The sequence below is a fragment of the Pelobates fuscus genome, chromosome 5 (assembly GCF_036172605.1).
Source record: "Pelobates fuscus isolate aPelFus1 chromosome 5, aPelFus1.pri, whole genome shotgun sequence".
Taxonomy (NCBI): Eukaryota; Metazoa; Chordata; class Amphibia; order Anura; family Pelobatidae; genus Pelobates; species Pelobates fuscus.
Window position 1 is genome coordinate 368508376 of NC_086321.1, and position 13646 is coordinate 368522021.

The 13646-nt window shown below is 38.1% G+C and overlaps 1 protein-coding gene across 2 annotated transcripts in view; it reads left to right on the forward strand.

Annotated features, from left to right (window-relative positions):
• RGS9 (regulator of G protein signaling 9) overlaps positions 1 to 13646 on the forward strand; it is a 98187-nt gene that overhangs the window by 65395 nt on the left and 19146 nt on the right. For both annotated transcript variants that reach the window (XM_063456122.1, XM_063456121.1), the window contains exons 13-16: positions 542 to 657; positions 2140 to 2227; positions 11860 to 11998; positions 12081 to 12163. In XM_063456122.1, the coding sequence (XP_063312192.1) occupies positions 542 to 657; positions 2140 to 2227; positions 11860 to 11998; positions 12081 to 12163 (426 nt within the window). The remainder of the gene's footprint in view (positions 1 to 541; positions 658 to 2139; positions 2228 to 11859; positions 11999 to 12080; positions 12164 to 13646) is intronic.

Sequence of the window (13646 nt, forward strand, 5' to 3'; positions counted from 1 at the left end):
AACGTGTTGCCTCTATACCAAATACCAAATACCAAATGCTTGTCTCTATATGCTATTTATTACAGCACAGTACATGTCCGATTTTGTGTGAACTCATTGTTCCACCTTCCCCGTATAGCTTTCTGATGCAGCTTATAACTGTGATTGCCCAGTCATGCCAGCTGTTAAACCCCAATAACCTAGAGAAAAACAAAAGAGATGTTTGTTTCTAAGTGCTGATCAATGCATTGTTTGTAGATTGACTGGCAACCTGTCCACTGGCAAGTGCAGTTCGATCGTTGTTGTTCTTAGACACCATGAGATTAATTTAGAATACACTGTACTCCTTAAAGCTTAAAGGGTTTCCGTACTACCTGCACTACCTTTGGCTGCCCATTAGAGGGCGCTGTCATACCAGCCCCAGTACATTGGATTAGTGGTAAGAAATCTAACAGATATACTTGAACTGACTTTTCTAAATTATTCAAACAAGAGAGACCCCCCCCCCAATCATTTACTCGGTCGGAATGTCACATTATTCACATCTTGTTTCTTTTATTAGTGTGGAAACCCCAACAAAGCTGCGTGTGGAGAGATGGGCATTTAATTTCAGCGAGTTGATTCGGGATCCCAAAGGAAGACAAAGCTTCCAGCTCTTCCTGAAGAAGGAATTTAGTGGTAACGTTTAAGAAATGCACTGAACTATGCTGAAGGAAACATTTCAAATTCTAAAGTTACATTATGGGGCTGACATACTACCAGTTGTGTACCTACCAGCTTCCCCAGACCGCGTCTCTGCACTATGCACTTACTTCTCATCGGTGTGAAAACATAACTGATCTGACATCCATAGCTTGGACTTAAGATTAAAGAGACACTATTGTCACCAATACAACTTTAGCTTAATGAAGCAGTTTTGGTGTATAGATCATGCCCCTGCGGTCTCACTGCTCTAATTTAAGAGCCAATAAAGAGTTAAATCACTTTGTTTATGCAGCCCTAGTCACACCTCCTTGCATGTGACTTGCACAGCCTTCCTAAACACTCATAAACACTTCCTGTCAAAAGAGATCTAATGTTTACACTTCCTTTATTGCACAGTATGTTTGCTGATGTGTTAATAGCTTACTAGGCCTGCTGTGTGTGATTAAAATTCAAGTTACAGAGCAGAAGATAACCACTTCTAAAGCAAGTTAACATCTTATTGAAAATGAAAAACATTTTGTTTTCATGCAGGCTGTGTGAGTCACCATCAGGGGAGGTGTGGCTAGGGCTGCATAAACATAAACAAACATGATTTAACTCCTAAGTGGCAGATAATTGAGCAGAGAGGCTTAAGAGGCATGATCTGTACACCAAAACTGCTTAATTAAGCTAAAGTTGTTTTGGTGACTATAGTGTCCCTTTAATCTATCCAACTGTGTAAATCTGTGTAAAACTTAAACACAGTTAGAGAACGAGCATTAAGGAGGAGTATAGGTCCAATTTTGGAAGTAACGTACCTGCAACGACAACTGAATAAAATTTTAATTACCAAAAACATAAAAAATCCACAGTAAAAGAGTCCAAATAATAGGACAAACAGAATTACGACATGCTAACGCATTTCACACCTCAGACATGTGCTTACTCATACACAGTAAAATGGACTTTATACAGCCGTTTCCTCACCCCTTACTTACTTTCTTACATAGGGCCTAGCATGTAATATCTTTCTGTTTGGAAGACCTACATACATATGAGCTCGTACAATATCTCCTTTGAGATGAAAAACTACCAGTGGCCTCAGTCTTGATTATTCAACATGAATGTTCAAAAAATTGTATTGAATATACAACCATTTTACAATTTCCTGACCCTCACCACAAATCTGGTTAAGTTAAGAAATGTGGAAACCTATTATGTTTCACAGAGTTTAATAATGTCATTTGCAGTAGACGTGGTGGTGGTATTTAGAATTTTGGGGGGGAGTACCTGGTTATGCAACATGAACATCTTCAGTAAAAGACTGCCCACTACATCAGAATGTCAGCACACGGCAGCTTGCTACTAGCCTTATGGGATGTTCCGTTTTGGTGATTCTATAGTGTGTTAGCATTGCATTTACTGTACCGGTTACACAGCTGATGCACATCCATATCTGCTTTTTGTCCGATTTAGGAGAAAACATGAGTTTTTGGGAGGCCTGTGAAGACTTGAAATATGGAGACCAGTCCAAAGTCAAAGAAAAAGCAGAGGAGATTTACAAGTGAGTGTTCACTAGTTTGTTCTCACCTCAATTGAAAAAGGTAATGGGTTTTACATAAAACAATTCCTAAATATCACACAGAGTTATTCACTAAACTTAGCATATTGAAGAATTGCATATTATCAAAACTCTGCTACAGTTGTGAGGTCTTTGTACATTGTGCAAAGACCCCCCCTCCTCCTCAAGGTAATATGTTTACATGTACAGTAGTGGCCAGGGGAGTATGTAAAGGAATGTGTACTTACCTCAAAACTCTCTCATGGGCACCACCATCTTCTGCTTCTCCATCCTCCAGTAGTCACATCACCGTTGTACCCTCACTCACTTGCAAAGTTAGAAAACAGAAGTCAATGAAGATCCAACTCATTCTACATGTGTGTTTCATATAGATTCTATCTTTATTCAAACTAACTGTAAAAAAATTCCGAAAACGTGGTCGCTATGAAAAGGAAGATCAATGTCAATGAGCTTCTAGGGTCACGGGGTAACTTTCTCGCCCCCTCTCGCCCACAGCAGCTTTGTTTGTTTCCTAGCATTCCGGCTTGATCTCTTTTATTCTTCTTTTCTACTTTTTTCTCTCACCTTATAATGAAGGTACTCTACTTACCTAACTGAAACATTTTCAAATGGAAGTGTGATGGTTCTGTGTACTTTGGCCCAACATTCTTTTCCTAGATTTGTGCTGCTGTCTGTACTTAAATAAAGACATTTAAAAAATATATATCTTTGAGATATTCAAAAGCGACTATTATTCTTTAAGCTAAAGTATTGACTAGGAGCTGTTTTTTTTTAGCTTTGATAATTTATAACTAAATACAATTTTTTTCTATATAAATTATTTACTTAGCATAATTAACCCCTTAAGGACCGGTGACGGTTCAGGACCGTCATCAGCATTTTTGCGTTGTCGACCGCTGACGGTCCTGAACCTTCACAACGGTCTTATCTACTTACCCGATTGCCGTCGTTCCCCCAGCGGCGATCGGCGGTGCACCCGGTGTGGGGAGACTGCCTGCAGCCCAGACAGTCTCCTCATGGCGGATTAGGACCCCTGAGGCCATGTGATCACTTAAAAGAGCGATCACATGGTCACAGGCAGTCTCCCTGCTAGTGTAAAATAAAAAAATAAAAAATACATGTTAATGTTAATATAAAATTAATAATAATTATATGTGTGTGTGTGTATATATATATATATATAATGTCATACTAAGTGTATTTTTATATTACGATAATATGTACATATATTAATATAAAAATACACTTATAATTAAATTACACACGTGTATATATATAATAACTATATATGTTGTGTATATATATGTATATATATTATAAAATACACAATAAGTAATTTAAATTAAATAAAACATTTTTAAAATAATAATAATTAAAAAAAATAATTATATATCTATATGAATTTTATTCTAACTGTATTTTGATATTAACACTGTTTTTTTTGTACTGTTTTACTCGGGAGACTTCGCTGAACACAAATATTAGTGATTCAAAACAGTAAAACATATCACAGCGATAATATTGTCAGTGAAATTTACTTTTTTTGCATTTTTCACACACAAACAGCACTTTAACTAATGATATAATTGTTGTGATATGTTTTCCTGTTCTGAAACACTAATATTTGTGATCAGCAAAGTCTTCCGAGTATAACAGTACCCCCCATGTACAGGTTTTATAGCGTTTTTGAAAGTTACAGGGTCAAATATATGGGTCAAATAATACTAACGCTAACTTTGGCCAGTGTTTGTGACCAAATGGCTACTAAAAAAGACTGGACATACCCCATTTGCAATACCTTAGGTTGTCTACTATTGCAAATGGTATGCCATTATGGGTGTAAATTTATTTCCTGGGCTACTATACAGTCTCAAAGTCAACGTAACCAATCTGGCGAATTTCAATTTCAAATGTAACGTGCTATATTTGACCCTGTAACTTCCCAAAACACCATAAAACCTGTACATAGGGGTTACTGTTTTACACGTGAGACTTTGCTGAATACAAATATGTGTATTTTATTGCAGTAAAAGCTAACAGTATTATGACATTGACAGTTAAAATGTCATGTAGAACTAAAAAAATAACAACATTTCTTATTTTCTCCCATTTTTTTCATATTAAATGAAGTTTCACAGCTAAATATTTGATATTAAATGAAAGCCCTGTTTCCCCTGAATACAATGATATATAATAAGGGGGGGTGCATTTAATATGAAAGAGGTGAACTACGGTTGGACAGACATATAGCGCAAATGCCAGGTTTTGTTTACGTTTTGTTCTGTTCACAACATGTACATTGGGATCAGTCCTTAAGGGGTTAAGACTAGAAGTCATTTAGCCAAAATTACTTAAAGGAACAGTCCCACCTCCATAATATCTTCAGCACAGTTAAACTCTCTCTCTTCTGGTTCGTGCAGTATTAGGAAGGTTGAGGAGTGGCCGGTGATAGGCCGTGAACATCTGTTGACACCCTCAGCATAATACGGGTGACTTGGCAAACCTTTCCTTATACTGCGGCAAGCAGGCGAAAGGCAGAGAAAAGACAGAGTGTTTGGGCTCAGTGGGTCCAACTTTGGTGCAAAACCTGAAAAACAGTTTTACCCCTGAAGTTGGTATGGGGGTGGAAGTGTTCCTTTTAATATTTCAATTTAATTGCCAAATGGGAATACCAATTAATGTTGACACTTACTAAAAAAAAAAAAAACAACCCACTGCTCTTAATACAATGCACATATAGAATAGAACGTTTCTTTCAGCCACACTTAGATTTAGTCAGTAAACCAAGAAATGATAAGGGCATCGGGTGGAAACTGCTTGAGGGATGTACTTACCCAAATGTATGTACCATACCATTGTTATTCAAATGCTTACCTATTTCTTATTTCTGTATCTCGAATTACTCTTGGAAAAAAACGAACCAATAAACAAAGATTGACAAAAAAAACTAAGGACATCTCAAATTCTAGAATAAATTAGAGATGGATAATTTTTTAATTGACATTTTCTTTGCCCAAAATGTACAATTCAGTTGTCAATACTTGATATACCCCACAATTCATTTTTATTCAATAACCATAAATGCGTACGGCTTAGGAAATTAGGGTCAGAGTTCAGACATGTGAATGGGCTGCATGCCTATTACATCGCTGCCAGCAATGAAACATTGATTCCTGGTTAAAATGTACTTTTCAAGCGACGTTTACCATTTTTCTGCACCATCCCATATTTAGCTTTGTATAATGGAGTGTTATATCTGTATGTCTATATTTACTCCGTTCATACTCGTGCTAAATCTCTTTTCCATATCGAGTGAATGCCGTTTCGCTTAGCACTTTGCTTTAAAATCTTGTATTTGCATTTCATTTTTGCGTACTTTCACCTTATTCTTCTAACTGGTTATTTCTGGTGATCTTTTTAATCCCATTCACTCATGTGTTACCATGCCGTATTTGAGCTTCATTGTCGATAAATGGTCTTATCCCTTCACTACAGTTAAACACAATCATGTGTTTCACAACTTGGTTCACACTTTATATGTAACTCACAGGCTAATCAAATCATTTTATCTATGTATGGTGAGATTGTAGCAATCTACAATCAACCAAATGTGATAAAAAATACTGTGACTTTGGCTTAGCACACGGTTACATTAATTACTGGTCGGTTATTTATTAAGAAATCACAGAGCAGGATCAGCACTGATATGTCAACAAGGAATACAGAAGTGTAACGTATCGGCAGCACACCTGTAGAAAGGGGGTCCCCTCTAATCCCCTCAGAATAGGTATAAAAGAAAAAGGGAAAAAGAAAGGGTGCGCCTTAAAAGTAAGTGAAAATAATACTAATGTAAATGTTCAAAAGTCCAAGCAATTCTGCAATAGTCCAAAGTTATCCACGTTGGCAGGAAGAGATCCTTGTAGGACAGCAGATGGGGTATATGGTCACATGTGAAGACTCGTTGTCCAGAGGTATATTTGTGGGAAAAGCAGAAGACAAAAGACTCCAATGGTACAGTATGTCGAAATATAAGGTATTGGGTATATAATAATAAAACTACTCACAGTATCCAGAGCTTATATCCAGCTCTGGTTTGAATTACGCAAAGTGGAACAATCCCCACTCAAGGATATGTGAAGTTTCTCTAGTATTCTTCAGTAGGATAGTCCAGCTCGGGATGAGAGAAAATAAAATATATAGTGCTCCCTGTATAACTATTAGGGATGATAAAAAACAGGATAAAATATACTCACGGTATATTGAGCAGACGCACTGCTCGATGGGTAGCGTATAGGTGGTACAATTCCCACCTAGGGATTCTTGGTGCTTCTTATAGATGGTAGAACAGTGGTGTCAGGTCAGGATAAAAAATAACATAAAAGATAAAATACCAAAAATAAAAATAATATAGTGAAAAAAAGGAATACGGCAACAATATAGAAAATAGCTCCAAAATTCCTTTATTAACACTGAACAGATCTGTCGGGTCTGATTTTCCTATTAGTTTCTACTTGATGAAGCCAGCTGTGGCGAAACGCGTCTAGAAACTTTTTATAATTATTGTTCAGTGTTAATAAAGGAATTTTTTGGCTATTTTCTATATTGTTGCCATATTCCTTTTTTCACTATATTATTATATTATTTTTATTTTTGGTATTTTATTTTTATGTTATTTTATTTATCCTGACCTGACACCACTTTAGTATTTTCACTTACTTCTAAGGCGCACCCTTTCTCTTTCCCTTTTTCGGTTATTTATTAAGAACTGAAAGTGAATGTTGCCAAAATAGCAGACTGAAGCCGTAGCTGACCTGACAAAACCTTTCCCATTTTTCCTAAAATAGGAAATTCACTTTAAATTAAATTTTTGGGATTTTTTGGAACGGAATGAAAATCGGAATGGCAAATTGAGCTTATAGTATCTGTATCTTTCTCCAACTTTGCTTCTCATGGGCCTGGCCCTTCTGGACACAGGCACACCCATATTGACACATTTTGTTATTCAGGTGTTCTTTTCAACGCAGACCACTCCACCTTGCCTCTTGTGTATTTAGCTCATTTTTGGAGTATAATTTCCTTCATTTTATTGTGATTTATGGGCTTGATCCTGTAAATAATTTGATGAACATAATACCTGCCTATGGCTGAATCGATTCACTGCACCTTGTTCACGATCCAGACATTTTGAGAGCTATTGTTTATATAAACTGGCTGGTTCTGCAAAGTCTCAAGACATTCTGTAAGGATGTCATAATCTTATCAGAGACTTTAAGATGTAAATCCCACTTCATCCAGATCGCTTTCTCTGCCTTTAAATTGATGCAGGGGGTCCATATTATGGAGGACATTGCACCACTGTGTGTTACCTCTGCCTAAAACATGTTTATGAAGGTCTGCCATAAGCAGTAGGTAATTATTACACACCCTTTATGACCCAGTGAGCAGATACAGTAGGACCTCGGTTTACGATTTTAATGCGTTCTCCGGGACGTTTCTTATTGCCAAAAATTTGTAAACCGAAATGCATTCCCATAGGAATACAGTGAAAACTAATTAATCCGTTCTGGAGGTCAGAAAAAAGTCAAAATGAGCTGGCGTGGAAACCAACCCACAATGCACAACACACAATAAAAAGCATGCAAACGACGAAGCTCAGCTACCTTTCCACAGTTTGAGAAATGCACCAAAAGGTACCAAAACAACTGCAAACAATTTCCAGAATGGCTCTGAAACTCGATGCAAAAGCCGCTCCAACACCTCCACACTCGACGCCACGTGCTACCCACAGGCTCCAGCATGCAGGGGGCGGTGCTATAAACCTCCCAGGTGCAATGCATCCTGGGGAAACTTGCTTTGTATTGCGAAAATATTTTGTAAACTGAGGCATTATTTTCAATGGATTTTCATTTGTAAACCGAAAATTATGTTAACCGAGGCGTTTGTAAACCGAGGTCCCACTGTATATTGAATTTATAATTACAACACTAACGGCACTGCATTACTTTTTCCACAAGGTGGCGCTGCATTCTTGTGTTAAAAAAATATAGTATGACTATTTGTCAGCTGGAACGTAAACAATACTAGACCTGTGTCCTAGCAAACAACCCTCATTCCCCCAAAACAAGATTTTTAACATCAGTATGCGATCACTACCTGCTCTTCATCGTCATTACTGCAAGACTTCTAATCAGTGCCTTATTGCAAATATATTTTGTTTTCTAATCTTTGCTATTAGAACATCAGAATTACTATGTACAGAGTGCAGACATATTCTGAATAGAGAAAAGAAAAAATGGGCTAGGAGGGAGCTTGGCTAATGAGCTTACAATTTAGAACAAGTAGAGTATGGGTAATGCATCCAGAAGAGAGAGAGAGATTCAACAGATGTGCCGTCTATACCCAACAAAACTTATTAGATGTGTAATAAGTCTATAATACAGATATGGCAGACACTGTATGGCTGTACATGTGGATTACACTTGGGGCTATCTTGCACTGGGTGATGTATGACCACAATGGCAGGATAAACATTTTAATGAAACATGGGCTTACCCAGCAGTCACACACAGAGTCTCTATACGATTAAACCAATTCTTAGCCAAGGGAATTGGATCCAACATTAACTTAACGGCACACACACTAACCACCAAACCATTACCCATCATTGTAGTTTTTAGTGGTTTGGCAATTACCTGGACTTCCTGCAACCTTAAGCCTTTGCTGGAGCTTGGATAGTGTAGAAGGAATTGATTAAATGGATTTGTTTCATTCTAATGAATTTGTTTCATTCATTTAACCTTGTAATGATCATTTGTGAGTGCTTGGAGCTGCGGCATAATAGTTAAGTGCAAGAAGAGCCCTGTTTGTTGTCAGAGCACTTAAGAGCCGTTTGACAGAAAAGGAAGCAGTGCCAAAGGCTTTTTGCATCATAATCCGTGCAATGGGCAAAAGTGATTATGGTGCTTACAATGTCCCTTAAACGTGCACCAGACCTAAAGTTGGAGGAGCCATGGAACCTCCATTATATGTCTCTACATCTCCATAGCTGTCCTTCATACCTTAGTGGTCAGACTCTAAATAACTTATTAGTGGAGGCAGGGCCTGACTGGTATGCTGATCAGTGGCCTCTTGATAGAGCTCCGTGTGATAAAGCTATACTTTGCCCTTTTTTTTTACTATATTACAATGAATTCTTTTAATAAAAATATCTAAAACTATGATTTTGCATGTTTATACAATAGAAGTGTTCAAATCACAAAGATAATCACATTAATCCCTTTCATACGCATACAAACGGAAAAAAAAATGAAGCTGCTAAGTTTCCTAACAATGATAGAGTGGTATTGGGGAATTAGTGGGGGATTTAAGCTTTTGTTCTTAAATATCTAACCCAAGGGGCCCAAGTTTCATCATATTTCTCTTTGGATACTCTATCCAATGCTATGCCTGCTTCCATCCTATATTGGAAGTCCACTTGTGTACGTATGTCATGCCAATTCAAAGGGCCTATGTTTCTCCAGTTCCTGGCCATAACTAATTTACTTGCCATAAAGATATGAATCATGAGAATTTTAGTTTTTATGTTAACCCTTGACATATCTAAATGGAACAAAAACGTTTGGGCAGTTATATCAATTTGTGCCTTGAGAATAAAATTTACTAACCCGGATAGAATTCATTTCATGGGGTTCAGCTCCTCACAAATCCCACCATATGTGGGGGAATGAGCCTAATGCCCTGCCACATCTCCACCAATCTGGTAGAAGTGTAGCTTGAAATTCGTGTAGACGAGTGCGAACCAAATACCATCTATAAACAATTTTAAATAAACTTCCCGTATATTTACCCCATGTATATGCCTTTTTAATAAGTGTAGACCCGATATCCACTCTTCAAGCGAAAAATACATTTGAAATTCTTGCTCCCATTTGATCATTGCTGACGCTTTATCAATTTGCTTTTGGTTTTTTACAAAGTGGTTAAATCTAGAAGCAATTTTTTTCCTATAATGGAATGCTATAAATTCATCAATTGGGGTATTTTCCGAGAATTCTTTACTTAAAATGAAGGAATTTATTCTTAGATAGTTACTTCTTTAGAAGGGAGATTATATTTAAGCTGTAACATTGGAAATGCTAGAATTTGGTTCCCCTCTAATAACTCTTCAAATTTTACTTTTGCCCTTTTTGACCACTTATAACTCGAGACATTGTGCAGCCAAGCTGCTGGGGATACCTTTTATTCAAGTTTATTGATTGAGACCTTTACAAAAAATCTGGACAAAGCTCTTCAGGGAGGCTCTTGAGGCCTATATCAGGCTTGCAAGACAAAGTGAAAGTAGGAGAAGCAGCCGATCTCTCCACTTTCATTTGCCCTGAAATAAGACTATACAGCACGGACCCCGTTTCCTCCCTCACCGGTGAGGGTTATCCTGGAACTATGCTCTTGAGTTTTCCCAAAACCACTGGTGGTGCTGAGGCCCTCTTGGCATATGAGCAGATGCTACATGCTTTTCTACAACTAGAGACCTGCCATATATGGCACTGGCATGGCTAGGCGTGTTCTTTGCAACTTTATGGAAAAAATTATGTCAACAACGGCTGCTGTCCGAGTTAAAAAAGAAAAATCGCAACCTACCTAAGGGGCTAAGGCTCTGGTACATACTCTCTCTGTGAGCATTCAGAAGATTTCCAAGCCATGTTGTATTTCTTAGATCTTCAGGAGGTTCAAAGCCCATTGCCACATACTTGGGCTGAGAGCCTTCGGAGGGGGGACCCCTGGTGTACAACCCACTCCCTCGGAGGACCTACAAGCAACAACATCAAGTGACAGCTCCCCTCCGGATCACAGATCTGGGCACCAGATGCAGGTGGATGGGTGGGCATCACATACAGGCTCTCGCTGAAGCCCGAGGCCCGTGGAGTTCATTACTCTGGATGACGGGCACTGTGTCTCTTATTGGGAACTATCTTCCAAACTTGGGAGTGGGATGATCTTAGTAAGACAAGAACCATGAGATAAGCTGGGCACTGTTTCTCTTTATTCTTTTGTCTTAAGATTAGTTTTATGTTTTGAAGTAGTGCATCCAGATCCAGTTGTCCTTGTATGCCTCTCAGACGTTGCTATAGGGGCTACACATCTGTCTACCAGTGGTACAAACCTTTTCAAGTTTTTTATTTTTACAGAATTAGCTTGAACAACAACACTAGACCTATTATTCGATAATAACTAGATAACAACCTTATCAAGCTCGTTTATGGTCAAGCTGCGTTACCGCTAATTGTGTTTCCTCACTTTTATAAAATGAGGCTCTGTCTCTCTGTATGAATATGCACCGTTTATCAATGCTCTTTGTCACTTTCTCTATTGTCTATTTTGTGTACTATACAACTGCCTCAATGAAAGACTGAATAGAGAAAAAACTAACCTTCTAGTCCAAGCTAATGACCATGCCATGTGCTCTGCATTATGAATTTAGACTAGCATACTGGCTACCCTAAACTATCTTCCTCAGACTGAACTCCAGAGTACTGTCCATACAAAGTGTTGTGCAATACATGCAACCTAGACTGGAGTTACATGTTTGTAATACAGATCTCTCTATTGTGCTCTAGGTTGTTCCTGGCTCCAGGTGCAAGGCGTTGGATTAACATTGATGGTAAAACAATGGACATCACGTTGAAAGGCCTAAAGCACCCTCATCGTTACGTCCTGGATGCCGCACAGACACATATCTACATGCTGATGAAAAAGGTTTGGTGATGTCACCCATCAGATTGTTCCCTTACTTCCATTTGTTACACAGTGTCCACCATGTTTCTCTCTCTGTCTATAGGATTCCTACGCTCGGTATCTGAAATCTCCCATCTACAAGGAAATTATTGGCAAGGCCGTCGTTCCACAGGAGTTCAAGAAAGGGCAAGTATTTATTTAAATGAACACTGCAAAAATAAATGACAACTGTGCTGTGATTCAGACAGCGTGGCTTTAAAATATACAGCAATATCTATAAATGTATTACTGTGATTATTAAGAAATCTATTATGTAAATTATTAAAGTGGTTGGCATTGTAAGATTTCACCCATTACCTAGCAACTTCCTGAATACAAAATCTAGAAAATAATACCTACCTAATGATCCTTATTCACTTCAAGAAATCTAGCATTGTCAGTCTAATGACATCAACCCAAACACAAAGCAAATGCCTCTGGGAAGGGGGTTGTTATGTAAAGATATATGGTAGAGGCATCAGGACATACTCAGATCAGCCACAACATTAAAACCTTCTGCCTAATATTGTGTAGATTCTCCCTGCTAGAACATCTCTGATGCGTTGAAGCATGGACTCCACAAGACCTCAGAATGTGCCCTGTGTCATCTGACATTTGCAAATGCAAGGTGTGGCCTTCATGGATTGGATTTGTTGTTCCAGCACATCCCATAGATGTTCAACTGGATTGAGATCTGGGGAATTTGTAGGCCAAGGCAACACTTCTAGTTAAAGCGTATTTTCAGGGAGTTAAACTCCGTGAAACTGCAGGAAGCGCTTCTGGTGGCTGTCTGGTAGAGAGCCACTAGAGGCAGTCTTGACCCTGCAATACAAACATTTCACTTTCTCTGAAACTGCACTGGTTTACATTGCAGGGCTAAAAGGGACAGGGACACTGCACCCAGACCACTTCAATGAGATGAAGTAGTTTTGGTGCCTATAGTGTCCCTTCAAGTGGTACGTACCAAAGTAACATAACTAAGAATTACAGGACCCAGGGTTTCCTAGCAAAACTTGCCGTTTTGGAGATGCTTTGACCCAGTTGCCTAGCCATCACTATTTTGCCCATGTCATTGTCACTCAGATATTTTCGATTGCCCATTTTATCTGCTTCCAACACGTGAAATTCAAAAACTGAGTGTTCGTGTCGTGCCTAATATACCCCACCCCGTAACAGGTGAATGTGTAACGATATAATCAAGGTTAATCACTTCACCGGTCAGTGGTTTTAATGTCTTGGCTGATCAGTGTATACATTAACAGGAAATACTTTCATTTTAAGAAATACAACTATTTACACTGCATTACAGCACATTCTGTTGGTGCTTTGTAAATATTCATTGCCAAATATAAGTGTAAATAATAAGAATATTTGGGAGCAGATTATTCATGTAATGCTATAGGTTTTATACCGTAACATTTTGGAACATCTAAAACATTTCAGAAGGATTGCAAGAATACTGTCTTAATAACTAATGATTTAATACCATCTTGTATTTATTTGTCATCGTTGGTACCTCTCATGGTAGGACACAATAAGCCATCTTTGTTAAAGGGAATGTAACTCTGTATCAGCATCCACAGCAGGGAGGGAGCATCAATAAAACAAGTTTATTATACATTCTTTTGTA